The sequence below is a fragment of the Aythya marila genome, assembly GCF_965140915.1.
Source record: "Aythya marila genome assembly, chromosome: Z".
NCBI classification, from domain to species: Eukaryota; Metazoa; Chordata; class Aves; order Anseriformes; family Anatidae; genus Aythya; species Aythya marila.
The window spans coordinates 44,183,641-44,209,229 of record NC_139080.1 but is presented as its reverse complement, the minus strand read 5'-3'; the positions used below and the strand labels follow the sequence as shown (position 1 = coordinate 44,209,229).

General features: G+C 34.1%; 1 protein-coding gene across 7 annotated transcripts in view; it reads left to right on the top strand.

Moving 5' to 3' along the window:
• The window catches only part of AGTPBP1 (ATP/GTP binding carboxypeptidase 1), a 64,894-nt gene that overhangs the window by 9,625 nt on the left and 29,680 nt on the right, over positions 1-25,589 (top strand). For 4 of the 7 annotated variants that reach the window (XM_082783599.1, XM_082783594.1, XM_082783598.1 and 1 more), the window contains exons 2-14: positions 9,377-9,507; positions 10,294-10,361; positions 10,736-10,799; positions 11,141-11,287; positions 11,594-11,725; positions 13,483-13,576; positions 15,071-15,108; positions 17,369-17,577; positions 18,031-18,208; positions 19,935-20,032; positions 20,789-20,905; positions 21,203-21,909; positions 25,497-25,580. In XM_082783599.1, coding sequence (XP_082639725.1) covers positions 9,377-9,507; positions 10,294-10,361; positions 10,736-10,799; positions 11,141-11,287; positions 11,594-11,725; positions 13,483-13,576; positions 15,071-15,108; positions 17,369-17,577; positions 18,031-18,208; positions 19,935-20,032; positions 20,789-20,905; positions 21,203-21,909; positions 25,497-25,580 — 2,067 coding nt within the window. Of the gene's footprint in view, positions 1-4,023; positions 4,210-5,249; positions 5,321-9,376; positions 9,508-10,293; positions 10,362-10,735; positions 10,800-11,140; positions 11,288-11,593; positions 11,726-13,482; positions 13,577-15,070; positions 15,109-17,368; positions 17,578-18,030; positions 18,209-19,934; positions 20,033-20,788; positions 20,906-21,202; positions 21,910-25,496; positions 25,581-25,589 lie in introns of those variants that run through there. The other 3 variants (XM_082783595.1, XM_082783597.1, XM_082783596.1) reach the window with 2 other exon arrangements.

The following is a 25,589-nucleotide window of genomic DNA, read 5'->3' as shown; positions in this document are numbered from 1 at the left end:
GGTAAAGCTGTCTTTTTCAGAGCCTACCCTTGTTTGCAGTCTTCTGATCTTGTGGCGGGTTTTAGTTGAGCTGTAACTTCCCAAGTTCTTGCTGCGTGGCATTTACAAAGTTTTAAATCATTACATCGTTTCATCATATCTACTTTTTTTTTTTTTTAATTTATTGTTACTCGACACAATTCCGGCCTCTAAATTGTTTCCTGTCTCTTTCACACGTATGTATGTGTTCTTAATGCTGCAACATTTAGAAAGATTTTGCTGGGCTACTTGCTTGCACTGTCCACTGTCTGAGAAATAATTTGTTTGTTATGTACTTGTTAGGGTTCCTTTTTTTTTTTTTTTTTTTTCCCTAAACCTTTCAAATCAGTAGCTCCATAATGAGCATAAATGAAGACTGAGCTCTGGCTTTGAAAATACTTGGGATGCACCTAGCTTTGAATACAAAGCAAAATACAGAAATATATATAAATGAACAGTCCCACAGACTTATTGTGCAGACATATCAACATAGAGAAACTGAATCTTTTTGTCTCCTGGTGGATATGATTTGTTAAAACTCCTGTATCATGCTAAAATTTTTTTTTGGTTGGTTGGTTGTTTTTTTTTTTTTTTTGAGATTTTGTGCAGCATAGTCCTACTATTAACTAGGGTTAATTTCAGAGGTCTTTGGCTTTCTTAAGGAGTCTTTATTTTCTTTCTTTCTTTTTTTTTTTTTTTTTTTTTAATGAAAAAAAAGATATTTTAATGTTTTTAGTCACATTTATTCTTCCATGACCAGCATTTTTCATATCTTTTGGTCAGTTAAAGCATATGAATTTAGCTTATGTAAAATCAAAATGTCTTCCAGCTTCAGCAGCAGGCAGATTAACTTATTTTCTTTCAGAGAGACTCCTAATAGCAGGACTTCAGCACAAAAGCTTCGGGGCTTTTTCAATCTCCATGGGGTTCCAGGCATCAGCTTCATCTGGCATGGCCCGTACGTGCCTCTTGTAAGCACATCCGTGTTTGTGGCAGAGTTGTTTTTCCTCGTCAGACTACTACTGCTGCTCACTTTGCTTACCGTTAGCTTGCTGAATACTGCTAGATTTGTCTTCCGTGGCAGTTATTTGAAAGCATATTTGGGGAAGAATTTTCCATTGCAGGAAAATGGACATGATGGCATGACAGTATAGTATAATACCCCAAAATATATATTTAAAATCTATGAATCAAAAAACTTCAAGTTTCAGTGACAACGGGGAGTGGGGAGGGGAATCCAAATCATGAAACCAGAGTTGCTGTTACTTAAAATAAAAATTTTGAGCCTCAGATGTGAGGTGATTCTGTTACCATGTTTAATATATGAGAATTTTTCAGATTTGATGCTAGGAAAATGCCAGTAAACCTGCTCAGCACTGACATGCTGTAATGATTATACTAATGTGACTATGCTTTTTTTCTTAATATGATTACAATTTAGTGTAAAGATTGGAGTTTGCTTTTATTTATTTTTTTAATGCCCATTAGTAATTAATGGGAGATAAAAGAGAAAACAATATGCAGCAATACTTAACTGCAAGTTCTGGTGCAGCTGAGGCATACACATTACTGCATTGAGTATAATCTTCAATTTTATTTAAAAATGGCTGTTCACACCACGTAGAAATTCTGCCTGGGTGGCATACAATTAAATAAGGCATGTATTTACTTTCTCCTGAAATGTGTGTGTCAGTTTAAGTATCAGCATGTCAAAGATGCAAGTAAAGCTCTGTGACAGTGCATATGAAGTATTAGGTTAGCAGCTTTTACTTTTTTTGATTCCCTCTTTCCATTATTAGGTAGATGATGGAAAGTAAAGCTGATGATTTAGGTGGCTTTCTAATGCGGTATGGCATTCCTGGTATTTGCGTGAAAATGAAAAGGTATCCTCTGAGGAAAGACAAACAAGGGGAGTGGGACAGGCATACACCTGATTTTAGCAAGGGAATTTCATTATTATTATTATTATTATTATTATTATTATTATTATTATTATTATTATTATTATTATTATTATAAACAGATGGCATTCCAGGTGCTTCTTCCCCCAAAATAGTGGATTTAGGATCATGAAAGCACGTGACTACCTAAGATGGGAAAGAGCCAGGTCTGACTGTACATGGATATGGATAGGTGAGACCAAGGAAAGAGTTGGTGTCCCTAATGAGGGGTTTGGACACCAAGTATCACAAGTACTTGATGCATGATCTCAGGGGGGTCACAGTAAGGAGGAAATGTCAAACCTGTCAGTCAGCAAAGAAAAGCCCAAACGTACAAGTTTCTTCATCCACATGGAAAGAACAGGGACTGAGGCTGTTGATACAAGAGGCTGGTGATAGCTGGATTCTGTGACCTGGGCCATCATCCCTTGTATGTTTTCTTGCAAAAGTCCTGAGGCCAGGTGTTCCGTGATAGTGGCATGGTATTATCCAACATCAAGAACGCAGTGCCAGAATTACCAATTCCTCTTTCCCTCTCTGCACAGGTTGCTACCTAGCTTGTGCCAGTAAAATTTCCTCTGAATCCTGTTGCAATTTCTGGCAGAACTGCTGCCGTCTTGGAGGGGCAGAGCATCTTGGTGTTTATCTGATGTGTAAGTCGACTTAGTGCTCAGGAAGATGGTGTCCTTATGAGTCCCTGCAGTCTAGCAGGTTTTTCCAGTAATGCCTAATAGACACTCCTGGATGTGAGATATGAACAAAATGGTGCCTGTCATTTCTTTAGCTATTTTTTTGAGCAAAAGAAAATAGCTTTGTAATAGTGCTGGTTATTTTTTCTAGTAGCTTTGTGGTTATATATCCCAGAAGGCTCCACGTTGCTCTGTTTCGGGACATTCTCAAGCTTATGAGAAAGGTAAATACTGGGTCTGTTCTCTGCCCTTTTGCTTAAGCTTTGCCCATGAGTCTCATAGGGCTGAAGAGATGGATCAGCAGCAAAGGTGAGTGGGTGGCTCAATGACAGAGAATTTACGTGAGAAGTAGGCAAATGCGTGCGACATAAGCGTGTCTTTACTTTTGGGGGAGAAAGGATAAAGTGAAAATTATGTGCAACCTCCTGCAGTCTGTTTCATATGTTAGTGTTGGTAGCGTTCTTGCAGTAAGTGCAGCTTCTGATTTGGAAATTTACTTGTCTGAAGAAATTTCCTACAAGGAATTTGCCTGTTTGCACTGCCCAGGTCGGAGACCAGAGGGTATAATGTGCCACAGACAGTACGAAATGACTGAGGGTGATTCCACAGAATCCAGCATATATTTAACTAGTCAACACCTTCTGCTCCCCTCTGTTTCCCTTCAGTTTAAGGCTTGATTGTTGTTTTTCTTGTTTTGTTTTCTTCAGGTGCTCTTCCAAATGCTTAATAATCGTTGCTAATTTATCCTCTGCTCTGCTCTGTCCTGGCAGACTAGTGTCACTAGCTGTGTTTAAAAAATGTTTAAATTGAGCCCCATGCACCTTCTGTCTTTACCTTCCTAGCAATACTTTATTCAAATGCAGCATCATATTTTTTTACATCGTCTCATGTGTTCTACATTAGTGGAAAGTCAAAGAGAGAGTTTGTTACTTTACTATGTATATATGTTCCACCACAACCCTCTGGATTGCTGGTGTATGTGTTCTTTTTCTACCTGCTTGTTTTTGCTGTTTTTTGTTTGTTTGTCTTCAGGGGTTCTCATACTTTCTTACCAGCTTGTCTTTTTCCCCTTGTCCTGGAGTATTTGTACGTTGTGTTTACTGAAATACTTTGTGTCAAATTTAGAGTCGAACAAATTAAGACCTTGTAGTTCAAGATAGTTCATCTCTGTAGCTGGCTGTACGTGTAAAGCAGTTCAGTACACTATACTATGTAGAAACCATTGGCACTGGCAGACTGTTCGTCATCTGTCTGACAGCAGGTCAAGGCTGCTAGCTAAACAGCACTTGGCTACTTGAACTCAGGAATCTAATAATTTCCCCTGTAAAACCAGCAGCCTGATTCAAATAATCCAGACTTTGTAATCTTTCTGATTGTCTGCTTTGTGGTAGACACAGTTATTATCCTGTAACTCTTCATTTTCTTTAAATGAAGTCAAGGTAGTGTACACTTGAAGGTTACTTGGTCAAATCTAGAACACCTGTTAGCTTGAGTCAGGCTGCAATTATTTTAAAAATCTGAGCAATTGCTTCCTGGCTGTTGGAAAAAGATTCTGTCTTCGGGTAAGTCTGGAAATAAGCTTGCTTCATTCTTCATCTGCTTTAGGCTTTTAGCAGTTGCCAAATGAAATTTACCAGGAATCAAAAACTGGTTATTATATATATTGAACAAATATTTTTGGTAATATTTTTGGTAAGTCTTACAAATTTCTCTGTGGGGTCTGTTTCTCGTCTGCATTTCACAACTGCATTATTGCCTTCATTCTTACTTCCTATATCTCTGGACAACTTCTGTCTTAAAACTAACCACCGTGCCCTTTGAAAACACTGTGCTTTTTTTTTTTGCTTGTTTGTTTGTTTGTTTGTTTTTGTTCTTGTTGTTTGGTTAGTTTTTTTTTTTTTTCTTTTTTTTTTCAGTAGAGTATGTGCTATTCATATTAGATCTCAAATGGGAGTACTGAGGTTCAGTTAATGGCCCTGTAGACTGCAACCTTAATTGCTTGGAGGCACCATTTGAGGAAACAGTGTACCCTGAGGACACTATGTCCTTAAAAGGGTAGGAAAATTGTGTCCTTAGCACGATATGGGTTCTGTCCAAGAAACGTATTCAGGTCTTTCTTAAATAAGAACACCAAACGCTCCATGTTTCTTGCAGTGCCCCTGTTCCTAGTTATCCTATGGATACATGGAATGGCAGTCAGAAATAAGCATGTTGTGGTATCTCACAACAATATCAGGGAAGTTTAAAAACGGGCATGTACTGACTTCAGGAGGAGCTTTGTTTGGTGACTTAGCTGTGGACATGAAAACATTGGCTGTTAAATCTCTGATACCAATTCCTGTTTTATTGTAATCAGGCTCTGAGCTTGGTAGGACTGAATTACAACGTGGAACCACGCTGCATGCTTACACTGCAATGCTTTATTTTAAAAGCTGTGTCATAGACTGAAGAGAGGAAAAGCTTGTGCCAGTGCGGAGAAGTGTGATCGATGAGGATTAACTTATTTGACATTTCTAGTGCAGAGATGCTCACTATGGTGGTAACACTTCATCACTAAAGAGCAATAGATACTGATAATATGTAATGGTTTAATATCTTCCAGGTTATCAGAGATGGTGATTTGAAGAATAAGGTTTCCGATATGAACAAAGTAAAATTATCATCTGAAAAAAGGTAAATTTAAAACTAAACTGACTTCTCAACATCAAGCCATTTGAGATTTGTGAAGACGTGGTCCATGTTATTAGTAATATAAATAAAATATTCATTATGTGTCCCTGATGAGAGAGAAGAAATTTATGTCCTGAAACACTGAGGGAGTTGATATTGATTAGCATAATGTAGCTTGATTTTTAAGAAGTAACTTTGCATACTTTAAATTTGTCTGCATTTAATCTCAGACATGTCCGTATATAACTGAATATACGTTCAATTTCATTGAAATAAATATCAATTAATTTCATCATTTCATGCAGATACAGGAAAACACACAAATGATTACTACTGAAGGAATTAAAGGACAAGTTCACAAAACTGCACAGGAAGTCATGGAATTTGTCACAAGATATATTTAATTCTCCAACAACTGTACGACTCAGCATAAAATTAGGACACACAACAGTGAAATTACAGAAGATTTCAAGAGTTTTTTGTTACTTTCATGATAGCTTATTTTAACAAATACTTGAAAAAGCTATGCAATTAACTATGGAAGGCAATAACCCTGTTAAACATCAGCAAGCTTGAAATACTTTTTATTTTTATATTTTTTTTCTGTGTATAAAAATGTAAAAATAATTCTGTAAAAATATATGTGAATATATATATTTTAAAAAAAAACAGTTTTATTCTTCTGAGCTGGCACAGTTTGAACCACCTAGTTTCATCAAACTGATATTTAAAAAAAAATTCTCAGTGCAGCATAATAGGGTATTTTGGCTTCAATCTTATTTCTCTGAAATACCAATTCTTACTGAAACTTGTAAATGAAAGTATGAAAAGCATTACAATGAAGCTGTCTTTGGTTATTTATTTTATGTTTTTAGCAGGCTTTAAGGACAGGTTGGACATTTGTCTGTCAGGAAGTGCAAATGTGGCCTTGATTCTCATCTCTGAAAACAGTTTTGATGACCTTGTGAAGTTAGAGTTAAGGAGTTAATGCTCCTTAGCTATGCTTATTGTAATTAGAGATAGTGGAAACCTCAGTGTAAGCCTCAGTGACTACAGAGTCCTCTTAACGAGAAGGCTTTACAATGGGTGAAGCGAAAAATGCTTTCCTTGTTAAAAAGCAGGGTAAGACTTTTAAGAAGTCTTAGATGAAAGGCAGGCTGCAGTGTTCAGGGTATTCACGTGAGGTTCTGCAAGGTCAGCAACTTAAGAGGAAATTTAGCTTGACTGGACACTGCTTTTATTGTGCTTTTCTGATTATTTCTTTGTTTTACCTGCCTGATGAATTAAAATCACTGAATTCTCTGATACCTCTGTTTTTGAGAGCAGTCTTCTAGATACGGATCCTGGCTTGTTTATTTGACAAGACATACGTATTTGCATTACAGATACCAGAAGAGAGTTCCATCCCAAACTGGAGTTGCACTTGATTCATAGGTCAAATGGGTTGTCACCGTGATGTTACGAGCAGGAGCAGAATCAGTCCGCCTAGCTGACATAATTTTGTGTCCTACAGCCTTTTTAATGTACAGTACAGATGCTGATATCTGTCAGTGTTATATGCCACTATGTATATCAGTGTAGGATATAATAAAAATGTAATTCTTGTTTTAAGGAGGAAATTAAGAATTTTCAGTTAGGAAAATAGGTAAGAAGAAATTATGACTTATGATTTATATTCGAGCATAGACACTGGGTAGGTATAATTTCAAGACCATTTGTGATCTGAGGATTTGAAGTTGGTTTGGCTATATTTCTGATGGAAAAATTCTTGCAAGATCAATAGCCTAAAATCATTTTAAAGATAACCGTTCAAGTGCTGCGGTGAGTGCTGGTTGCTCTTAGTAGAAATTCTGGCACCAGGAGGAGATTACACTCCTGTACTGTTGAGCTTAAATTGTTATACCAGACTGTGGTGAGGATTATTTACCCTTCCTAAACCCCTTAAAGCTTTTAGTAAGTGTGAAGAGATTATGCTAGATGTTAACTGTCTCTATGTGGTATATAACTTCCACGTGCCAGTGTTCCTTTTTGGAGTTTGCTGGCTGGAGGAGTCAAAATTAGATTTGCTTTGAAGCATTAATTTCTTTAAAGAAGTTTTGTGTTTAGAAAAACCTGTATTCCCTTTTCCTTTGTTTGTTATTATGGAACATCTTTGTTGTCCTTGTTTGTTTCTTATTTAAACTACATTTATGTCATTCTGAGACCAGTGATATACCTAAATGGAAATACTCCCTCCCTACCCCCCAGCAAATATGCATGCTGTCACACACACGTATACATGTAAAACAGCAGCTCTGCTACACAGTGGCTTCTTTGTGGGTTGCCCAGACTATTATTTTTGCTATGGGGCAGGTGAAGTTAATGGCCTTTGGAAGTCTGTGACCACATCGACAAAGCTTGCGTATTTCATTACAGTTTGGGGCTTAGTTTGGAGTATTTCAAGGTCAAGTTTCAAGTGAAAAATGGAGAAGTAGAAACAACAGAACAAAGTTTAAGCAAATAAATAATTTCAGCTTTATTATTACTATTCAGCATGGTATTGAATGGTGAGAAGGAACTAGAGGTGATTACTTTAGTTATAGATTAAAACATAGCATTTAAGCAAGTCAGATTTATTTGAGATTGAAAATACTTTTGAACCAAAGCCTAGCAAATGACTGAGAAAATGATACACTTCTCAGTAGAAAATTACTTTGATTGAAGCTCTGTAATTAGTATTGCCATTTCTTACTCCTGGTGTTAATAATTTATAAGTACCATGTATAATCTCAAGTTGTTTTTTGGTTATGCACTTCACTTTTCCACACTGACATGTAAATAATAGTTGTGGAAGCAGTTTCCTCTGCAACTGCTGTATCAATGTGCTTTCACAGTGGTGTGACCTTTGCCATCAGCTACCTTTTTTCCTTGACTTTAACATTTATGCCCACGTGTAAACTAATTCCTTAAACAGTTAGCTGTGGGAGGTGTTTTCCAAGACATAAAATACAAATGAAGATGTAATAATTCTGCATTGTTATAAACAAAACTGACAGTCTTTATAAGGTTAATGTTATATACGTCAGTTTTATTGCAGGTAGTCAGAAGAGTATGTGTCTAAAACGAATTATTGTTGATTATTGCAGGATTCTAATGGTACAGAAGTGAAAAGTCAATGTAGTTTTACCTGGGAAATCATTTCCTCTATTTAATTATATGACCATAATTCAAATGTTAAACATTTGTCTAAAAATGGCTTTCATGTAAGAACATGAATCTGAAGACTATTCTGAATAATTGTAATGGCCTAAAACTGAAGAGTAAATAAAACAATTCTAGACTGACTTTATTTTGAGCACTCTAAATATTTACATGAATTCTTTCTCCGTAATCTACCTATAAATATAAATACTTGCTTTGAAATAGTTTCTTGTATTAAAGTACATTTTCAAGGCAAGTATGTGATGGCAAGCCAAGATACTGTTTGTGTTCATGATGAATCCAAACTCTTGGTACATTTGGAGATTTTCTGAAGTTTTGTACTCAAAATCGTGGTCTTTTTCTTTAGCTGATGAGTGTTGACTTTCTTACTTTGTGAATGATTATCTTTTCCTTCACTTCTTGAAGACAGTCCCGTATGACAAATTGTCTTTGGGACTACAAGAAGTCGCCTATTTTTCTTCAATAGTTGGTTTGATACATTAACCTGGCACTTGACTACATTCAATAGAAGTTACTCAGATTGACGTGGAGAAACATATATCTGTATTTAACCTTCTGCAACCGGTTAACCTCTTCACACTTACTCTTAGAGATGATATTCAAATATAATTAGTTTGCTGAAATGTAGGCTTTGCAAAATTGTTGCCGGAACAGTTAAGAATAGTTGCCAGAATTAAGGAGAATTATGGTGGTTTTATAAATGACAGAAGTAGCCACTCCTCTTACTCTCTCTTCCTGTTTTTAGTGTTTTTTCCTCTTTTTTTTTTTTCCTCAACTAATGTTTGATTTCATGCTTTGTGTGGATAGACAAATTAAGGTAAAAATTCTTTTTTTTTTTTTTTTTTTTTTTTTTTTTAGCGTTTCTACCAATTCTCGGACTATGTCTCTGCTGTCACAGCTGGAGAAGATCAATTTGGACTCTGTATTAGGAGAAGCAGATAATGCCAGATATGTTACCTCAAAGATCCTTCATCTGGTTCAGAGTCAGGGTAAATACCTGTTTTTTGTTTGTAATAGTTTTCCTTTTGAACCTTCTTCGTTCTGTTTATTCTTTACTGGACTTTTTTTTTTCTTTTTCTGTTTGCTAAACTTTTTTATCCATCTGCTTCTGTCATGGGCTGTTGAAGGCACATGTTTAAGGCCATGTTTAAAATTACCTGGTATAATATTGGTTACACCGAATACATTTTGTATCGTCAATATAATATATTTTTTCAGAATTTATATCATAAATTATTGCATGTATTATATTGTAGTCAATTTAAGTCATAATTCACAGTGTAAGAACAGCTAATGTGATACTGTCATATTTGGTACATTATAAAATATTTAGCTGCTGCAGTTATATTGATATTCAGTTAATACAGAAAGAGGTTTACTTTGTTTGATAAAAGGTACTTTGAACACTATTCATATGAAGAATAATCTGTTTACTGTTAAAAAGGCTCATGTTTATTTTCACTGCTGCTCATAGATGACCTGTTTCCGTGGTAGACTGATCCACTGAAGATTTATGTATCTGATTCCATGAATTAGCCTCACAAGTACATAGAGTTACAGATGCTTTTGCTTTGCTTCTTCCCCTATTTTCCAAATGTTGTTTATTTCTAGCCCCTTTCAGGCTATCTTCACTTGTCAGGCTATCTCAAAAGTCACTTTCAATCTAAAGACAGAAGTGTCTGGTGATGTTATACTAACCAATATGGAAGATAAAAAAAAAAATAAAAATAAATATTTCCTTAAAAGAAAACTGGCCTTCTTTTTCTTACTGGCAGAAAAAACCAGGAAGGAGATGACATCTAAGGGTTCCACTGGAATAGAAGTTATCCTGTCAACCCTAGAGGTAAAACATTTTAATCTTTCTGCTTGTGTGTACACTGCAGGTTTTCCTATCATCTGGGCTTTGTATTTTTAAATATGTTGTTATTCTAGCTCTTCTCTAAAACTTGAGTTTGTCAAAGGACTCTTTAATGATTAAATATGGTCTTTTAAGTATCATAGAGGATTTAATTAATTCTCTCCCTTATTTTTTCAAACATTCCATTTAATATGTCATACTAAGAACTATATTTTAATTCGTTCTGCGGTTAATTCAGGCTGCATGGTGTGAAGGTTAGCTGGAAAGTAACATCTTAAGTTTTGTTTGACTTTAGTGACATTTAAATATCTAAAACCCTATTGGACTTCTAAATTAATCAAATATCCTTTTTATTGCAGAATACAAGAGATCCTCAAACTATTCTAAATATACTAAATATTCTCATTGAATTAGTCTCAATTGGTAAGTGTTCATTAAGATAGTAGTTTGTCATTATATTCTTGTATTCTTATGTAGACTTGTTTTGTTTATTTATTTTTCCCTGAAGGTTGCTAAAGCTGTCTTTATATGCATTTTAGACTTCGAGAGAATCAAAAGAACATAAAGACTGAAGTGACTTTTTAAATAATCATTCATGTATATTTTGTGTTGCTGTAAGTCTAAGTCCAGCATATTTTTCTTCACGTTTGAAGAAAATACCGCTATCAATATTGCTATTTAAAGTCTTCTTTTATATTATCTATAGCTTAGATAGTTAACTGCTCTTTGGTTATGAAGATATCAATTGTGTATTAAATTTCTAGGTGGTGGTCGGAGAGCAAGTGTCTTGGTCACTAAAGGAGGGACACAGATCTTGTTGCAACTGCTTTTGAATGCCAACAGAGAGTCTCCCCCAAATGAAGAATTAATGGTGCTTCTTCATACACTTCTTGCAAAAATTGGTCCAAAAGGTGATGATGATGCACTTATGTAATATGGCTTAATACTTTGCAGTTTTGTAATTAAAATTTAAGAAAATTATATTGCTGAATAAACATCCATGTGCTCAGAATTAGTAGAGGAGAAGAAAAGGAGGAGTAGAGGGGAGTAAAACATGGTAAATATATATATTTAACATGCCATATAAATTATATTTAATATAAATAAATCCACAAAGTTAACATAGCACTTATAGGAATTCACAGTTTATTTAACTTCTATTTTTTAATGATAATTTCAAAACTGATTTGATTGATCTTTTATTTCTTTGATGTCAGACAAAAAGATTGGCATGAAGGCAAGAATTAATGGTGCCCTGAACATATCATTGAATTTAGTGAAGCATAATTTACAGAACCACAGGCTAATTTTACCATGCCTTCAAGTATTACGAGTTTATTCAACCAACTGTAAGTATTGGTTGAATACTTTTCTTTTGCTTATAATACATACGTTTTACATAGATATGGTTAAAAAATATAGCATCTACATACTTGTTTAATGTTAAATGCTTAAAGTTACTATGGTTACCGGAGAATTTGATTTTTATATTGTCAAATTGCTTAAGTCTAATAAAAGCTGTGAAGTTTTTGTACTTGTGCATCTTTTGGTTTTTGTTCAGTGGTTCACATATGGTTGGCATTCTTTAATGCATTTGAATATGTAGAATTTGGGTGCACATCATTTGCATAAATGCTGGTGCTGTGTGACCTAAACCAGGAATGCTAACATTGTGCTTGCAAAAGCACTTCAAATGAAAGAATTACTCTTTATTACGCATGCTCATGATTTTTTTTAGTGTATTTTTATTTTAATTAATAGTTGCAAATTTAAAACTTAGTTCTCACAGGAAATATTTACTTTTTTTGTTTAACCTTCCCCTTACTGAAATTCAATGAAAACTCTTCCATGAAAGCCTAGTTCATTGTTTGTACAAGTAGTAGGAAGTTGCTGAAAACAGTGTGATTCTCACAGAACCTCCCATTTGTTGATTGCGCTGATTTTTTTTTCCACTGAACTCAAAATGGACATTCAACCTTTTAAATAAATGTATGAATATGAAAGTGTACCAACAGTTTTGACAGAATTGATTTGATGACCTGTAAGAATGTTTTCAGATTACTCGCATGAGAATTTGTAACGTTCCAGTACTTTATGTGGAAGCTTTATTTCTGTTGAGCTGTCTGATAATGAGGTAAAATGCTTTTAAATGGGAGAAGATAATACAGATGTTCATACAGGTTAGCTTTCATACAGGTTAATTTTCTTAAGCCTGAAAATGGAAGATTGAACTGAATCTCTAATTTGGATTATGCTTAGATCACTTCTGTCCTTCTATATTTCCCACTCCTTACAAACATAAAAAGTAGTAGTTTATTTCATGTTGATGGGTGGTGTTACTTAAACTTTGTTTACATTTGCTACCAGAATAGTCCTCATTTTCCTTATCTTTTAGTGTTGTAATAGTTCTGCTAATGATGAAATTGCAACTTGGGTACAAGTGTTGAATTGTACTCATGTGGCACTTACGATGTTGAACTTGTCTCATTGCTTAGTTGCTCTCTTCTTATTTTTCTAAGACTGTGTATTTTTAAGCTCAGTTTGGAATTGAATTCTGGTGCCTTTTTAAACCATGCAGCATGCATTTTGTCAATATTAGCACCATTTCTCTTAATTTGTACCCTTCCCACTGGATTACTATTTTTTTCTGAGAAAACATAACTCAAGAAGTGTTAGCTTGCAAATGCTGGTTGATAGACCTGTCTATCCAGATAATGAAGGGTAACAGCAACTCAGAACCTGATAGACCCAAAAATTTAGACATCATGCTGTCTCGATTAAACCATGAGCTTTACAAAAATACAAATCCTTTTTATGATACACATCAGTAACAAGGGAAGCAGAAGCATGCACAAGAACTAGTGTGTTAATTTTATCTGTAAAGTAGTAAGTAATGTTTTTTTTTTTTCTTTTGCAAGTTTTATCAGGACTTTATTATTACAGTGATTATATGAAGAGTAGTGTCTGCTTGTCATTGTTTGTTTTAAAGAATATGTGTCTGGTACTTGAGAATTTACTAGCTTGGATTTTAGTTTGTGTATTGCTTTTTCTTTTGCCTTCCTTATTATCTTTTTTTTTTTTTTTTTTTTTTTTTTAACTCTTCCAGCTGTAAATGCAGTGTCCTTGGGAAAGAATGGAGTAGTAGAACTGATGTTTAAGATCATTGGCCCTTTTAGTAAAAAGAACACTAGCCTTATGAAGTAAGTAATGTCTTTTTAATACAGTATATGGAAAAAATCTTTAGATAAGTTTCAAAACTTTTTATAAAAAATAATATTAGCGAAATCAAATGTAACTAGTATTTGAAAGTTAAAGTGAAGGGAAGTGGGAGGAAGAGCTACAGATACAACTTTTTTTAGAGTATAGCAGAATATGCAGTTATAGTCCAGGTAAAAGAATATAAATGTTATTTTTTGCCTCTAATATTTCTGCATGGAAACTGTACAGTGGCCATGCCCAAATCAGGACAAACCAATCAGGACAATTCCATAATTTTTCTGTCTGTTGAATTGGCTCCCAGACGAAGAGTGACATTATCTGTGTTTTTTCTTTTTTTTTTTTTTTTTTTTTTATGTAATACAATTTTCTTTATGTTCCATTTGAAAACAATTATCAACTCTCAAAGACAATAAAATAGGAAACTCCAGCTATCTAGTGGACTATTGCATAAAATAAAGAACATTTCACTGAGAACCTTAAAAGTGGTGTCTTTAGATTTTTTTTCTTTCCAAGGGTGTTTTTTGTTTATTTGTTTTTGTGTTTTGTGTTTGTTTTTTAGAGAGCTTAGGGTTAAAATGAGTAAGTGTATCTTCCTGGAGATAGCAATTTCTTTACATTACTACCAACTTTTAGAAGTGCATACTTGTGGGGAAACAGATTTTTTTTTTAATCTGCGTAACAAAATAATGTTTGAATATGAAAACCCAAGTTTTTCATATTTGAACTTTACTACAAACTGTTACAAAATGTTATCTAAATCTGGTACTTGTGGTTGTTGCGGTGTCTCTATTAAAAAAAAAAAAAAAAAGCCCTGTCCCTTCAAGCCCTGTCTAAAATTAAACACATGAACTTACTATTCCATGATGTGAGTAATCTTGATATCCTTGTTTATGGTTTGAGATCAGATGTGTGAAGTCTATCCTTACAAAGCGGGTAAAAATAAATATATATGCTTTCTAGTTGTACATCTTGAGTTAGTTCAGACAAAACCTTGTGTGCAAAATAACTTGAGTGATCTTGTATTGCAGTGCACATTGAGTGTTACATCTCTATATTTATATACTGCAAGTTTTGACCTACAGTTCTCTAAAACAGTGTCCTTTATTTTACAGAAGTACTTGCTCTGCTGCAAACATAAAAACATGGGTGTTAGAAATACCTCATCCATTGAATGTAGTTCATAAACATTGCGTTGTCACTTAACTTTTTTTTTTTTTTTTTGCAAAGACTAAGTTTGTATAGCCACTATGTTGATGTTTTTAAATTTCACCATCAGATTTCAGATATAGAAGAGATGCATGATAGTTTAATAAAACCATTTTTAAAGCCAAAGCTGTGATACAGCACAACCAGGAGAACATTTAGGTAGATGCTAAAGAAATCTGTTAGCTGTATTTTTTATTTTTATTTTTTACAATGTTGTAGATGAAGTTCACTAGTTGTTTGTTGTTTGACTTTTCTTGTTATATTGACAGGGTTGCTTTAGACACACTTGCTGCATTGCTAAAATCAAGTAAGTGTTTAACTACAAGAAACTGTTTGTCTAGCTGAGATATATATGTGTGTGTATAAACATACAGATGTTTGTGTATATAGACAAAGAGTAGATCTAATACTAAGTCTGTGGCCAAAACAAAACCAGGGCTAGGATAAGGTTACAGTTTTATTGGTATCTGGTACTTCCGTTTTTGAACAGTACATATATATTTAATAATCAGTTACTGTCTCTTCAGTTCTGCTGCAGAAAGGCTGCACAGCTTCTGCAGAACTGGTCTGGAACCAAGGCGGTTTTACAGTCACTCACCTCAGCCCTGCAGCCGTGGATACCTGTAGCTTATCTCCAATGCATCTTCTTCATACACATATCTGAAAATATCTGTTGGATGACAGGGGAAAATACTGGGTTTTTCAGATACCTTTCTGATGAATTAGATCTTGGGTCCTAAAGACAAGTCTGTCTGTGATGACCATGAAGTGGAACCAGGGGTAAGAGAACAACGGTCTGTTCCCAGATGTTGGCTGATGGCAGCAGACCCTGGCAAACGTCTTCTCTGCTGATTTTGCACCAGGACTATAATTGGCAAGGGATTAAAAACTAATTATTTCTAAAAACTGCAACATTCCTAGTTGTTCTAGTGGAGTTGGATAAGGACTGAGGCATGATTAGATTTGCAGACAACTATTTCAGGTGTGACAGGGAAGTTCTGAGACACTTCTTAGAGTTTTCTCAGGTTTGATGAGAGTGACACTTGGTCTTTTGGGTTTTTGTATTTACTAATTTGGGAGTTTCTCTTTGGAAAATCCAGGGAAATAAATATTTATGAATTATTTCTGGTATTCTGTTCTGTGAATTTGCAGTCAAATTTTAGTGTTGGGAAGAGAAATTAAATGTTGAAAAGGTGTGTATTTTGAAACAGGAGGTCTTGTGCATTTATTTTGAGATAATTCTTACTCAGTCCTGAGGGGTCTTGACACTGTAATTTCCTACACTTCATGTAAGTAAATCTTTTCATAAAAGCATTAATTTCTGGTGTGTGGTTTTGGCATACCAATTACCCAATAAGTGGGTAACATTTAGGGATTGAGTATTTTCAGTTCATAGATGTGAGTGATAGTTGCTGTAATACCGTAAGGATTACAAATAGTAAGAAATTTGTTTCAATCCTGTGTTTACACAGTGTTTGGATATTGATAGATAGGCTTTACATAAGCTATTTTTTTAATTTGCTAGTGTACAGTATCTTACAATTACCTTTAAGTGTAACACACACACACAAAAAAATGATGTGCAATGTTATTCTGAGGAACAAAGTATAGAGAACTGAACTCAGTCATTTGGTCACTTCTAATGGGAGTAATGTGTCCTGTGCTTGTTGTCTTTAAGATGAGATTTTAAGATGAGACTTATACGAGTTTTGTTTGGCAGAAGACAATTATGTGAACACAATGCAAAATAAATTAGACAAGCAAATAAGGTTATTTAATAAATTATTCCAAAATAATAATAATAAAAAAAAACCACACAAATGATGTGTTTTAAAATTGTGTAGCATATGTACACTTGCCATTTACCGGTGTCTATTATGTACATTGTTTTTATTGCATGCTTTTAGTTAAAAAAAAAAAAAAAAAAAAAAAAAAGAGAGAAATTTTTCTAGTACTCACTTTTCAAAACCAATTTATGTTTAAATTGGGTTTTCAATTGAAAAACAAAACAAAAAAACAGAACACCAAAATCTGAACATTTTATTATATACGACTAATAAATAATAAGACTTATTGTCTTGGAGCAATAATGACTGAACATATAGGTTCATTTTAACAAGATGGAAATACCTGAGGAAATTCTGCTAATGATTTCCATACTGATTCAAAATATTTTGCCTATTCCTTGTTATTGATATGTTTGATATAAGTTCATTCTCTTTGTAATTATACTTCCCAATTGCAATAAGGAGTTAAGTTAAATGTGCAGCAATCTCATTGTACAGCTGAGGTATATATGTGTGGCTTTGAATGACTTAGTTAAAATTTTGGCAATACTGACAAACATAGGGCTTCTAAGAAATGTCTAGAAAATATGGGAACATATTTGCTAGCATTTTTTATGATTAGGTTGATGTAAAACACTGCCAAATGTGCCTGAAATAACACCTTAAATGCAATAGTTCAGTAATTTGTGTAAAAATAATAATTTTATAATAGATATGAAAGTAATACTGAAATAATTGGGCAATTTTTAATTTACTTTCTTAACTTCTTTTTAAATAAAGAAACAAATGCCAGGAGAGCAGTAGACAGAGGATATGTGCATGTGCTTTTAACAATTTACGTTGATTGGCACCGTCATGATAGTCGACACAGATACATGCTGATACGTAAAGGAGTTTTACAGTGTATTAAAAGTGTTACGAACATCAAATTGGGAAGAAAAGCATTCATTGATGCAAATGGAATGAAAATCCTTTACAACACTTCACAAGTAAGTTTTTCTCTTTTTCTTGTTGTTCAGTTTGTCTCTTTAAAAACGCTTTCTCACCTCAAATTTATCATAGTTTTAATGATATTCATGATCATTCATAATTGTGGGGGTAAGGGTTATTTTCTTAACTTACTTAAAGCAGAAGGAAAGGGTGCAGGAGGAGATTCCTATTTACTCTTATTCAGCTATGACTATTTATGGGAGGGTGGTTTGATTTTATTTTTTTTTTAAAGCCTTCTCTTTGAGGTCTGGGTTTTAAAAAGGAGAGTTTAAGGGCAGATGGCAGAAGTTCTTTTAGCCTTCAAAGGAGGCTTCTGTTTTAAGTTTGAAAATTTATTTCATATCAAATATTTTAGCCATTAGTGAATTTTAGAAATCTATACAAACAAATGCAGTTTGACTACTAGTTTGAGAGCTGCTTTTCTCTTGTCTTCATTATTTTTCTGTTAACAGGAGTGCCTTGCAGTAAGAACTCTTGATCCCCTTGTCAACACATCCAGCCTAATAATGAGAAAATGTTTTCCTAAAAATCGTCTTCCTTTACCAACTATTAAAAGTGCTTTTCATTTCCAACTCCCAGTTATTCCAGCCAGTGGTCCTGTGGCTCAGCTGTACAATTTGCCTCCTGATGGTATGGTCATTTCAAAATGTTTTTTCTTTGAGTATGTCTAATACACTGTATGTCAGGTGGAATCAACTGCAGGTGTTTATCTTCTCCAGTAAAACCTAGACCCCAATGAGATTCTTATCAGCTAGCAAACGGTCTGTAGCTGTTAGTGTGGAGCACCAGTTTCTAATATTAACTGATGACAATTTTGTCTATACATATGTGGTTATGTTTCTGGAGTTATAATATATAAAAAAAAAAAATAAAAAGAGGAACTAAATATGATCAACCTCTAAAATGGAGGTCAAACTCTGAATTGTAAAGCATGGTCTGTACATATTTATCTACAAACTTATATGGGCTCTCTTTTAAGCTCATCATACGTATTATCTGTGTGAAGTGTAACTATCTACATCCTGTTTTACAGAAATACACATTCCTTAATTTTTTTTCTGTTACTCTGGTAAACTGGATGTACAGAATTTAGGTTAATGTGTACCATTTGAAGTGCTGACTTTAATCCTTTGTGATTCTTCCTTTATTTGCATGATGAGTATATTCTTCTACATTCTTGGACTCTTCCAATCTTGTAGGCATCACTTATCTGCAGACTATTTGTATGATGCCTTGTAGGAAATAGATTCACCCCATTGTGATTGCCTCTCATTATTTTTGCAGAATTAATGCTTAGTGCATTTTCAGATACGGGGAAACAGTTTAGTATCTGGGTAAACAAATAATAGAATCGCTGCGAGGAAGTTGCTCCAAAGTAAGGAGATGAAGTCAGGTGTTTTAATACTTTATTCAAAGCATTTTCTGAAACAAAATGTGATAGCTATGAAAAAAGACACACATCTTGTCAGAGTTTATTTAGGACAGACCTAAACTGCAGCTGTTTAGAGGTTGCTTTACTTTCAGAGTAGAAAAGTGATTTACAACTGTGTTCTAAAATCCACAGAAGTAACACCTCTACTTAATATAGTGTTACATACACATAATACTTCTCTTGAAACTCCCTGTTCTGTTGAAGTAGGCTATTGATACTTTTTCTTTGTGTTTGAAATCTGTAAACAAAGAATTGGAAAACCCAGAGAAATAGGATACATATGATTTTTATTATCTAAGAAAAACTTCGGTACTAGAGATACAGAATGTTGGGGGTGATAAAACTCTGATTCTATTAAAACTATAATTTTGTAGAGTCAGTATTGTAAAAGCAATACATAAGAATACCTTATTAAATCAGTATAATTTCTGAAGTGTGATTCTGTAAATTTCTAAGTGAGCCTTTTATTAGCAGTTGGTAAATTTCCTGCAGGGTTTTGTGCTGAGCTCTGGTTTTGTGCTGAGCTCAAGTCATGCTGAGATGTTCTTGGCACCTCTATACTGTAAAGTATTTCTAAAGGCTGTGTGCTGTTTTGCATTGTTTTTTTTTTTTTTTTTTTTTTTTTTTTTGAGGTGCTTTTTTGTTTTTGTTTTGCTTTGTTTAAGCCAGAGGTCTTTGTTCTGTCTTAAACTGCATGGAAATTTAATAAATTGAGTCTGCAGTATTGTGAAACAAACATTTTGTTTTTTAAATCTTGTAGTAATTAACATTTATGGGCTTTTACAGGACTTAAAACAAGTTGGTTTTTACATTTTTTTTCAAGTGTTAAGTAGAAAGAAAATAAACCCAGTACATACACTTTTTTGAGTATATATTTTACCTTAAGCGAATGATCAGCCTTACAAAACTTATTTTATATCGTAGTGGATGATGTAGTAGATGAAAGCGATGACAACGATGATGCTGAAACAGAATCAGAAATTGAAACTGAAATTGAGGATGACAAGGACCAACATTTTAAGGTTGGTATGAGATAAAACTAAAGAGCAAAAATCAGATACAGCAATTACTTGTTTATTTTTAAATTGCCTGCATTGTGTATACAGCCATGGGTTTAAATATGAAAAGGGTGTTGAGTGGTGAAAAGGGTGATTGACTAGGTCAGTGTTTTCAGCAAGGTAACCTTGGAGTTCAGCCAATGGAAGAGATTGGATCTCCCATTGTTTTATTGCTTTTGGAAGGTTTTCTTCTGCTCTCTGTCTTCCAGTCAGGACATGAAAGGAAATTAAGTCAGAACAGCCTTATTCAGTATTTTTATGTTACATGTATTCAGGAGTTGATTGAATCATCTGTCTATGGACTGTAATGACAACTTATTCAAGGCACTCATGAGACCTGATGAAGGGAATATCGTCTTTCATCGAAGCAATTATTCCTTTGTCACTGCAGTCAGATGAAATCTCTACACGTCAGATTGAGATGGTTGGGTTATGCATAGATCTTATGTAAAGGGTAGTCTGATGTCTGTGCATAATACATTTTGATGAAAGCAAGAAAATTGTTTTATGTTTGTGATGTTTCTGTTGAAATGGAAGTGTTGAGATACTGATGAAATCAAAATGCTTTTAATAATGATGAAATGTGTGGTTCAGCTCATTTTAAAATAGTGATATTTGACTTTTAAAGCATGTCTGCATCAGATATAAATGCTGATTATCATTATTTTAGAAGTTCATTAATTCTGGGTTGAAGATTAATTTGTTCTGGTGTTGTTTCAGAATGATGATATTGAGACTGATATTAATAAACTGAAGCCTAGACAGGAATTGGGACGACCTTTAGAAGAATTGAAAATGTATGAGAAATTTTTCCCAGAACTTTCAGAAAACTTTCAGGTAAAGTATATGATTTCCAATGCAGTCCTCATCATGAAAGAGTTGACTCTGAAGCACAGTTTGATGCTTTTGTTTTGAGTGGATAGCTACTCCAGCAAAAAAAAAAAATAAATAAAAAAGGGGACACAGTTTGCAGTTCTAGAGGTACACATAGGGTTGGTGTTTAGGGAGTTGTTTAGTTTAATATCGTGTGTTGCTTTAATATTGAGAGTAGAATGGTATGACTTGATAATTTTTTCTTGATAAACTACTTGTTTGTTGTTTTTATGCTTTTTTTTTTCTCTTTTATATTTTAAGGACTGTGACCTAGTCTCCAAGGAACCAAAGCCTTTTGTACCTGATGCAAATCTGGGTGGACCTATTGTTGTTCCTACAGCAGGAGAGGAGGTCTCTGCTGAAGCAAACCTCTCAGTTAAAGGAATTTCTTTGAAGGAGAGTAATTCTTTATTGACAGAAGAATGCAATAGGAGGCCAGCCTTTCTGGAACTACCAAAGAAAGATAGTATCAAAGACAGTAGTTTACTTCAGCAAAATGATCAAAGGAAGCTGCTTCCATCATGCCAGTGTCTAAGCCAAGAAATTGTCAAAGGCTTGGACAGAATCAGCTTGCAGAACAGTACAAAAAGTGATCAGTATTATGCAGGGTGTGTAATAAAGAAGGAAAACAAAGCTAGCCTTACCCCACTTGCATGTAGTAAAACTTGTGAACATGTTTCACCTTGTGGAGGTAGTCTTTTTGAAGGGTCATCTGTCCACCTGGGAAAACTCTGTTGCACTGGAGTGGATTCGGAGGAGGAGGATTCCAGATCTAGTTCATCAGGGGAACAAGTAGTGCTTGAAGTTTCTGATGTATCGCCAGTTCACGACTGTGATCTCTATATTGAAATGGTGAAAAACACAAAATCTATTCCTGAATATTCAGAAGTGGCCTATCCAGATTATTTTGGCCATATTCCACCCCCATTTAAAGAGCCTATTCTGGAAAGGCCTTATGGAGTGCAGAGGTGAGTTACTGTATGCCTTTTGTTCTTATTGTCTCCCTTGAAAAGTAATCTTTTACATGCCTGTTAATCTTAGCCTATACAATTTTTACCTTGGCATCTAAAACTGCTTTAATTGAAAAACAATTTGAAGGTAAGTGAGTAGGCATTAATCAATGCAAAGCCCTAAATAAGAAGAGAATCAGAATCTTTGCAAATTCTCATTCAGTAATTCCAATTTCTAAATACTAAGTTTACTTTGTAGTCTTAATTTCTGTCCCTGTCATCCCCCCCATATATATCTTTTGGTTTTTATTTAAAACCAAACCAAACCAAACCAAAACCCAACAACATAAACAAAAAGCTCCACAATGCTTTAACACTTCATAAATCAGAAGAAAAAAGCTAGAGATGTAATGCTTTCTAACTTAACTGTTCAACTACAGAATATTTTACTTAAACAATGAGTTGCAGTGTATTTTATCAGTCAAAAAAATGAGAAGTCTGAGAGTTTGTGGACATAAGCGTGTATCAACAGTATTTCCCCTTGAAGCTTTTTATTGGGTGCTTCTCTGTGTTGTCTGTAAATAAGTGCAAATTTGCACAAATAAGTACAAATTCTGGTGTACATGAATGGAATTCCTTCTATTTGTATTAGAGGAACTGTAAAAGCACCGAAGAGACTATGTGCTAGACTGCTCATGTGTTCAGCATTAGTATTTTTTCAGTTAAGATACCTGAATGTTCCCCTTAGGTCTTATCAAATATTAATAGTTGATAGTTGAAAGGTACTTCACTTTTTCACATTCCTGTGCTACCAAAGCTATCTTTCAGCAAAATGCAGTGGGAAAAAATTAAAATAATACTTTTTAAGTATTTGGTTTTAATGTTTGCAATGTAACAGAACAACTGCTAAGGATGTAGTCTGTATTAGATCTGCAAAATGACACAGAATAAGCATGTCAACATAACCAATTATTTGTTTGCTGAGATTTTCATTATTAAAAAATATTGAATGTCACTGGTAGTCATTTGCAGAGATAGTATGAAGAGCTGGCTCATGAGTAAAATTAAGCTACTGTAAAGACAAAAAAAGTTTTTGCAAGAAGTAGTGGTAGTAGATCTTGTCACTTGCTTAATTATTGTTTGAATGCTGTCAGTGTCATACCCATAAATTTAACCACTTTCAAGAGATTGTTCATATTTACATTTAGTTATTGATTACGATGATAAAGAGATTAAGTGTCTTTAAAACTAGGCAGTAGAATTGAAATATTTCAGCTGATTCTCAGACCTGTCATAAAAAGGTGGTCTTTCTGATGAAATGAACAAATATTAAAATACTAATGGCATAATATATGTACTATTACTAGAAAGCTAACCAGTGTTAAAGAATGACCTTCCCCATATGCTTATTTTTAAGGTAGATTCAGTTTATCTGCAGATGTGTTGATTTCTGATGCAAGACTAAGAACTGCATTTTAAGAAAATCATGCAGATCTTCATGTAGGGTTTTGCAGTACTTAATCATTCTGAATTTTCCTGAGCAACATTATATTGAATGAAGTCTCTAAAAACAAATAAAATTTGTCATTCCATTGCTCATTCTTCTTAGAAATAAAGCACCGTATTAAACTCTGCCTTTTGACAAACAAACCTACTTGTGAGGTTGTACATAAAGCAGATCTCTAAACTGTGAAGGTAATTCTTGATGATATTTGTTTTAGCTTTAAAATGCTTTATTTTTGTTGGGGTACACTATCTATGTTGGAAATATACTTCAGCTCATCCGTGAAACAAGTATGAAATTTCACCTTCCAATGCTAAGCTTGAATCAAAAATCTCATGTAATCTTTCTAAGATATGCTGTTCTAAGAACTCAGTTTTCTGGAAAGGGCTTGGTCTTGTTATTGCAATGTAACAAATTTCTGAGAAAGGAACCTGTTTGAAGAGGCCTTAATCTTTTTAGGAATTTTAAATTTGCAGAAAGGTGTTGAAAATGAGTTTGGTAGAGGACATGGGGAAGCTTTTAAGTCTTTTGGAAATTAGTGTCCAAATTCTTTTGGCATTCAGTGGGATTTATGTTCTCTTCACTGTGTGCAGTTAGTTACTGCTTGTCAGCTACGTCTTCTTTGGAAAACAATGTGTTGCCTTAATCCGTTGCCTTAATGCCATCTGATAATAACAGAAGTCTTCTTTATTTTTCTACTATTCAGAAAAGAAAAATATTACTTAATTCAATTCTCTGTGAATTAGGGATTCAATACTGACTTTTTTCTATTCCTTATTTTTTAATTTTTTTTTTCTGTACACTTTAATATTTTCTAATCCTCTATTAGAAGTGATCATTAGGTAAATCAGGATCCACAAAAAATGGCCTAAAAACACAGAGTTTTGTGTCAACAGTATTTTTTTTTTTTTTTTAATTATCTTAAAATAGATTCTCCTATCTCTCGATTTTTTTTTTTTTTTAGTACCTGAAAATACCCACTACAACTTTGCCTTTTAGTGTGCATCTTGAATACCATTTGTTTATTCTTTTTTGTGTTTTCAATATCTGATATTTATTAATGGATTTTACTCTGGCACAACTCTTGTGATAGTAGAAAGTATTATGACGCTTTGAAACTGAAGCACGCTGAGAGTTAATGATTTGTGTAAGATCGAAAATCTGTAGTTCTGCCCTGAACTGAACTTGGTGAAATAGGTGGTGGTGAGTCAGCATTTTTACAGTTCTATCGGTATGGTGGGCTTGTGACTTGCTTACTTTTCAGTTGCTCTTAATTTAATGAGGTCCTAAAGTTCTGTGTTTACCTTCTTTTCCTCATTTGTCAACAATATTTATCTTAATTAAATGGACAGTTTCCAGCCTGAACATTCTTTACAACTCTGTTCCTGTATTCTTCATTGTTAATCTGCCTCCTTTTCTTCTTATTGCAGGTGCTGTGCAAGCTTTTCCACACAGCTCTGCCACTATATTTCATTCTTGAACTGCAAAACATACTTACTTTTCCAAACCAGGACCTAGATACTGCCAGTTGTGCAATGGTTTTATGATCTGGATAAGCATACAGCTGGCATTTGGCTGACATCACCAAATTCATTCTTATTTGTTACCTAGTCGATAAATGAACGTAGATCTCCAGAGGTGAAAAGCTAGTGCACTAACACACTCACTGCACGACCTACTCTCTAAAACTCTTTAATTTTAGTTATGATAGGACTCAAGTGAGTTACTAATACTATGAAGTGCTGTCCTAGATTAAAGCATTAACAAAAGTAATGTTTGAGTAATTCCTGCTACTACTATACATTATGAAATGGTACTTTTTTATTTTATTTACATAAGATAAAACCCAGTGGGTTGTGTGCATGAAAACTCAGTTCCCTCACATACAGATGTTGAAATCAGTCAGCTGTGAATGCAGGTGTTTAAAATGAAGTACACCTATAATTCATGCACATAAGTGGGGATGAGGCTGAGGTCTCTTTGAAAATCTGTCCCCTGTCTTCATGTTAATGTTAGTTTTCTTTGTTGTATGAGGTAATTTCTCTTTTGTAATTGGAAACAGTATACAACAATTTAAATGGTCATTCTTCTTTTATTTTAGGACAAAAATCTCACAAGATATTGAAAGACTAATTCATCAAAATGACATTATAGACAGAGTTGTATATGATCTTGATAATTCCAGGTAAGTTTT